The sequence below is a fragment of the Manacus vitellinus genome, unplaced genomic scaffold, assembly GCF_001715985.3.
Source record: "Manacus vitellinus isolate BGI_N305 unplaced genomic scaffold, ASM171598v3 scaffold_162_pilon, whole genome shotgun sequence".
Lineage (NCBI taxonomy): Eukaryota > Metazoa > Chordata > Aves > Passeriformes > Pipridae > Manacus > Manacus vitellinus.
Window position 1 is genome coordinate 73,426 of NW_021939145.1, and position 6,991 is coordinate 80,416.

The window sequence follows — 6,991 nt, forward strand, 5'->3', positions numbered from 1 at the left end:
GAGAGCTGAGAGCCCCTGGCAGGGCCTGAAGGGGCTCCAGGAGAGCTGGAGAGGGACTGGGGACAAGGGAGGGAGGGATAGGACACAGGGAATGGCTTCCCAGTGCCAGAGCATTAGACAGGATATTGGGAAGGAATTCCTCCCTGTGAGGGTGGGCAGGCCCTGTCCCAGGTTGCCCAGAGAAGCTGTGGCTGCCCCTGGATCCCTGGAAGTGTCCAAGGCCAGGTTGGAGCAACCTGGGCTGGTGGGAGGTGTCCCTGCCCGTGGCAAGGGGTGGAACTGGATGAGCTTTAAGGTCCTTTCCCACCCAAACCATTCCATGATCCTGTGATTATTCTCCTCATGGAAGTTTCAGAAGTTTATTTGCTTTATTTCTCCTGGTTTGTAACAGAGAGAAAAGCAAAGCAGCCTGGCCTGCACATCCAGCTTTGGAACTCAGCTTCCCAGGAAGGATGTCAGACTAATTAAAGCAAAATCTCAGGAAAATCCAAGGCCAATTCCAGTGCTCTCCCCCCCATTTGCACACGAGGCAAACATGTACAAATGCTGAAGCAGTAAAACAGCCCAGCTCTGCTGAGCTTCAAAGGGAATTAATGCACAGGGTGTGTTTTTAAAAAGAATTCATCACAGGCAGCAAAGGCCAGAGATGGGAGTTGATGAATTCCAGGTTTTTTTCAGCCTGTGATGATGTCACTCCCAAGGGATCTCTGGAGGCCAGGCTGCAAATGGGATTAACTGGACCAAGACTAGTGGAATTCCCCGGTGGAATGAGATGGGCTTTATGGTCCCTCCAACCCAACCTGTCTGGGATTCTCTCAAACTTAGGAGAAACCCCCCAAACCACCCCCCTAATTGTACACCAGAACTACAACCCCGTGAGAGAGGTTGCAGGGGGCAAACCAGGGAAAGGAACTGCCTTATTTCCAGCCCACAACTGGGACAGCTGGGAGAGCACTCCAGTTACCTGCTGGAGGAGTGAGCCTCGGGGTTCCATTCCGGGTACCTGCCAGGGGGAACACAGGGGTCACTGCAAAAGCCAGATTTCCCACCTGCAGCACAAACCCCACCTTTTACCCTAAAAACAGGCTGCCCCACCCCTGGGAGGGTGCCAGGCTGGAGCCCTGGGCTGGGGGAAGGTGTCCCTGCCCATGGCAGGGGTGGCACTGGGGGGCATTTATTGTCCCTCCCCTCCCAAGCCATTCCCAGTGGATCCCAAGTAGACCCCTCACTGCTGCTGGGATTTATTATCCCTCCCTTCCCAAGCCATTCCCAAGCAGATCCCTTACTGCTGCTGAGATTTATTATCCCTCCCAAGCCATTCCCAAGCAGATCCCTCACTGCTGCTGGGATTTATTGTCCCTCCCCTCCCAAGCCATTCCCATGGATCCCGAGCAGATCCCTTACTGCTGGCGGAGCTTGCGGCAGCTCTCGATGTGGGAGGGGTTGTTCTGGTGCAGGATCCAGTCCTGGGGGGGGGAAGGACACCCGGAGAGGTTGGATCAGAGTGGAACATGTCAGCACTGCCCACAGTCTCTAGTGATGGCTGGTGTGTTTTGCCTTCCACCACATTTTTACCTTAGGAACGATCTTAAGGTCAAATTTCCACTTGGGATATTAAAAGCACTAAGACATCATCACCACAGGGTGTCACAGAACACAAAGGTGAACAAAATGCATCGTGTTCCATGAAATAGATGGAGGAATTAACCCCCCCAGCACCCCGGGGGCTGTCACCACACGGATCAGGAGAGGCTGATCCAATAACTGGGCAAATTAAAGGAAATAAAGCCATTATTGGCTTTCACAGCCTGTCAGACCAATGAGCACCCCCAGCAAACCCAGCAAACCCAGAACCCCAGACGTGGCATCTCCAAGTCAAATCTCATTCCCACCCCAGCCTGGCTTGCCGTGCCTGGAGCCCCAGAACATTCACCCCCAATCACGTCACGGCCAAAGGTCACTGCAGAGCCTCGGGACCTTCTTCACACACACACTGATTTATTCTACATTAGAGAACCTCAGCAAGGCCTTTATCCTGAGGAAAACTGAGGGGTTCAGCAGAGACAGTGCAAGCCCTCAAGTTTGAAAAATATCTTAATATTACTTACAAATCCTTAAGCTCAGGTTTAACTGTGAGCACAGACAGTCCCCAGAGTGGGGAGCCGGGAGGCAAAGGAGCCAGTTTGCTGTGGAGAAGGGATATTCTGAAACTCTAAGGTGTAATGTATCGGTGATAATTATTAAACATTCCTAAAAAACCAACTTCCAGCTGCTCTAAGAGCATAAAATACAATCAGACATATAATAATTAATATGAAACAACAGCTGTCTAACACAGCTGGCAGGCCGGGCTGGGTAAACAATTCCCAGCTGTGAAATTCCACGGCACTTTTCCCAAGCACAAGCTGGTCTGGAAGACAAAAGATGCTCCAACGTGTCTCTGGCAGCACCAAACCCTCCTGTTCCTCTGCCCCAGCTCTGACACAGAGCTCGTGGTGGGAGGGGAAGGATCCCTGGGAAGGGCACAGCTCCGGCTGAGTTCCTGGCACTCACACCACCGGCTCAGATGTGCTCCAGGACTTCCCAAACTCCCAGGAACCTGGGGGCTCAACGGAACTAAACTGCATGTGAAGCACAAGACTTGGTGGGGCCTCCTGCAGACACCGACAACCCACCTCAAAAGGCACTGGAGGATCCACTCACTGTGTTCCCAACCTTCTGCTCATCCCAGCTGCCCCAAAGGAGGCAGGAAACCTGTTTGGGATCACTCTGCATCCAGCTCACGGGTCAGAAGCAGCAATTCACCATCACACACTGGTTTTCCCTAATTCCAGGCCATCTCTAAGCAATCCTGTCCGAAGGATCCCATTTTTCCAGTCAGTTTAGCCAGGACACGAGGGCTAAATCAAACGAGTTGGTAGAAATTAAAGGGAATTTGGCTCCCAGAATTCCACTTCCACGGTGCCAGAGAAGGGGACACGGTGCCAGTGAGGCCCAGGGAGGGCATTTGGTTTCCAAGTGCCTCCAGCTGCTGATCCAATGCCGTTCCTGGGATTACAAAGGGAGATTCTCCTCCCAGCAGACAAGGACAACGTTCTTCTCTTTGCCAAGTCTTTGCTGTGCCAAAGCCCTCCTGCATCCCAGAGCTACAGGAGTCTGGATTTATGGATGTTGCTCCTCTTTGACTCATTCCTGGCCCTTCTCAGTCTTCAGGAATATTCCATTGTCTACAGACTCATCACAAAATCCCAGAAAAGTCTGGGTTGGAAAAGTCCATCTCATCCCACTCCTGCCACGGGCAGGGACACCTTCCACCAGCCCAGGCTGCCCCAAGCCCCTTCCAGCCTGGCCTTGGGCACTCCCAGGGATCTCTGGGCATCCATCAGTCCCCAGAGACGGATTCCTCTCCCCCAGGACAGGATCCCTTCCCATCACATCCTGCTAAGAGGAAGAACTTCCATCCAGACTCCTCCAGCAGCTGCTCCACAACCCAACTGCCCCCCTTCCCTCATCCCAGCCCGCCCTCCTCTGCCTCAGGGATCACCACCAGCACGGTCCTGACACAGCAGGGGAGGGAGCAAAGTGTTCCCAGTCTCACACTCCCCTCAGCAAAGGAATTCCAAGTGCAGTTCTCCGTGGAAAACAAGGAGTCCCCGTGGCTTCATGTGATTGCAGGTCCAAGACGCCGCCACCGTCCCTTTACATCGTCCCTTTACACTGGTTTGGAGGACAGAGCTTGTGATAAATGCACAGGAAACAGGATCCCTTTGTGCTGGGAACTCTGCAGATCCACTGCATTCCAAACAGGAGGTGTCTGGAGGCGGAGAAATCCCACTTTGTATCCCAGCATAACACGAGCTGAGGTGGGGAATGGAGCTGCTCTGAAATATTCACACAAACACACTGAGGGGTTTGGGAACAGCTGAGAGAGACAAGAGGGAGGTGACATTCCACCTGACCAAGGGCAGAGCTGGACACTCTGCCCTGAAAACCTCGCAGGACACGAAGACACCAATCTTTGAGAACACCTTCCAGGTCAAGCAGCACCAATTTATGTCTGCAATCCCATTTTTAAGGCTCAAAAAGCCGACCTTGCGTGAGGGTTCCCTTTCCTACAACCCTGAGGGAGCCACAGGGACCTCCCCAGACTCACTGAGGTGGGAAAAGCCCTCTGAGATCATCCAGTCCAACCTCCCCAGCACTGCCAAACCCACCACTGACCACGTCCCTCCCTACACAGCAGAAACAAGGTGGGACCTGTCCCCTTTGGGATGCTGCTCCAAACCCACCTTTCAGCCCCTGGGCACTTCCACTGACCCCAACCCCACCATGTCTCGGGCAGGTGAGGGGCCTGTTGACCTGCCATCAGTCACTGCACCCCAGGGTCATCCACATCTTACCAGAAGGGATCCAAGTCAAAAAATATCTATTTTTCACAGGCAGATCCAGCACAACTCTGGATGCAGATGGGAGACACCACAGCTTGTGACTTCTGAACTGGGTATTAGCCAAAAACCACCCTAAAAACACATCAGAGTCTGCAGGAGGGAGGTTCAGGATGGTTTCTTCATTACAGAAGAGTGAGAAAATACATTTTCTGTCTGACACTCCAACCTCTGTGCTTTGGTACTGCAGACACCCCCAGGCCATCTTCAGCTTGGATTTCATCAGAGCTCCTTGATTCGGGGAGATAATTAAGGCAGAGCTGCAGGGACAGCCAACAGGACGACTTGGGCAACAAGAGAAGGGATTTTCAATCCAGAGAACACTCAGCTCCAGTGCTGGTACGTCCAGGGCAGAGCCAGGCTGGAGGGACATGGAGGGGAGGATGTCTCACATCCAGGTGTAAACCTCTGGTTTTACTAACCAGTGGCAGGGAATGTGCTGGAATTCTCTTCCAATGGGCAACACAGCTTCTCCTTCAGCCCTGTTGAATTCGAGGTGAGTCTGGACTTCAGTCCAAGAGGGGACTAAAGGCAACTATGAAAAACTGCAGCTCCTCACTGAGAGAAACCTGAACTGGGAACCCCCCACTGTAACATGACTGGAACCTGCCCCTCAGACACTCAGCACCTTCAGGAGTGGGGTGAAGAGAAGCCTTTCTTCACTCAGCACCTTCCACCGTCCAGCTGCTCTCGGGTCACACTCTGCCCTTTGCTGCCTGGCTCCAGAGCAGAGGGGCTCCAGCCCTGGCAGCACCTCTGGGGCCTCCTCTGGACTCTCTCCAGCAGCTCCACGTCCCTGTGCTGCTGTTCCCAGGGCTGGGGCAGCTCTGCAGGGGGGTCTCAGCTGAGACAGGTGATTTGCAGAACCAAACCCAGGGACTGCTCGTTCGCTGCACGTCGCCGACCCACAAGACGAGTGTTTCTTCAACAAACTTCTCTTTTCTGCAGTAAAACTTCGACTCTTCTGGTTCTTTGGCTCCACTGTTGTGTCACCAGGGCTGGTCCCGTGAGGCCTGAGGTGCACAGACCCCAAACACTGCCCTGGAGGGAGCTAATCCAGGCCAGAGCCACAGGAGGCGGGACAGGAGCAGAGGCTGGGAGGCCGCAGTCGGATCAGGATGTCTGGGAACACATCCTGTGCTGCAGGGCCACCAGGACAAGAGCTCATAACCTTCAATCCACCCCCAAAACCTCCCAGCTAATTTGTCAACAAGTATTTTTAGTAACAACATTTGCTTCATTTTCCCAGGCTCCCGTAAGCGAGAGACTGGAGAATTCCCGTTTACACAGATCCTGCTTTCCCAAAGTGCTTCTCTTCTTCCCTTTATTTTTCCCTTCAATTTCTAAATTCCCTTTTCCCCTTTGTTAACACCCCCCCCATTTGTTCAATTTCACCCATTTTTATTTCAAATCAGACTTCCTTTCCCACTTCCAAGCTGCCCATCTCCCTGGCCCTCAGTGCTTCCTGGGGGAAAGACCTTGGGAATTTCTGTTTATTCTTCCCTAACCCACCTTCAGGCAGTCAGTTTTTCAATTCACAGCAGAAACAGGGCCCAAAACCTCCGGGATTTTGCCAAATTACAAAAAGTCCCTCCCCCCCCAGCCTCTCCCCACGTTGCTCAAATACTGTGTGCAACATAAACACGTGAAAAAATTATTAATGAATTATTCAGTGTTTTTCGTTACCCCCTCCCTTATTTTTGATACATCAAACGCTGGGCTTTCCAGGAAAAGCCACAGCTTCCAGGATGTTTTTTTATCTCCCAGTATCCACCAGTTTCCCCTTTTATTCTCCCTTCAAGGCTGGACTGTGACTCCCTTCAGAGCTGGAAGCTGGGCCGGATGAATGGAGGCATTTTGTGTGTCCCCCCGAGCCAGGCTCCAGCCTCTGGAACATTCACACAGAGCACGTCTGGAAGATGAGATTTCGGGTTCTAAATGGGCTGGTTTGTTTGAAGGCAGAGTTTGGAGCAGGGAGGGTGAACACATGAACGTCTCCCCACCCTGTGACATGATTTTAGTCCCCCCGGTGACGTTAACGTTTCCCTCCACTGCCAAGGGTTTGTGCTGTTGTTTGAAACCCGTTGCAAAGGCAGAAACCACTTGTGATATTAAACAGAATTAAAACTCAACGTGTAAAACAGCTGTGAGGTGCAACTGGGGAAGGAACACGGCGTTACAGCCATTACAGCCACATCGGCACTCGGGCCGGCGACCGGCACCCCAATCCAGAGAGCTCCCGGGAAAACAGCCTGCCCCCAAAACAGGGCAGCAGGAGAGGTGCCGGGCACACGCTTAGGGAATAATCTGGGAAAGACACTCACCTTCATCTGAGTGCATTCAAGGTTACACAGAGAACACAAATGTGGGAATATTCGCGGCGACGTCGCATAGTAGTCGTTCATCATGGACGGGGTGGGCAGGCGTTTGCTCTTCTGGGAGTCGGAGAACACGGGCAGCCAGGACGCCTTCACCACCCCGAACGGGGACTTGATGGGCCCCTCGGAGTGGAAGCCTTTGTGGCCCCCTCCGGACCTCCCGGAGTT

The 6,991-nt window shown here is 53.0% G+C and overlaps 1 protein-coding gene across 1 annotated transcript in view; it reads right to left on the bottom strand.

Moving 5' to 3' along the window:
- Nucleotides 1-6,991, bottom strand: part of LOC108639140 (zinc finger protein 638-like) — a gene marked incomplete at its 5' end in the record, with an annotated part of 33,407 nt that overhangs the window by 24,951 nt on the left and 1,465 nt on the right. The window contains 3 exons of the mRNA XM_029958636.1: nt 965-1,003; nt 1,405-1,466; nt 6,770-6,980. Coding sequence (XP_029814496.1) covers nt 965-1,003; nt 1,405-1,466; nt 6,770-6,980 — 312 coding nt within the window. The remainder of the gene's footprint in view (nt 1-964; nt 1,004-1,404; nt 1,467-6,769; nt 6,981-6,991) is intronic.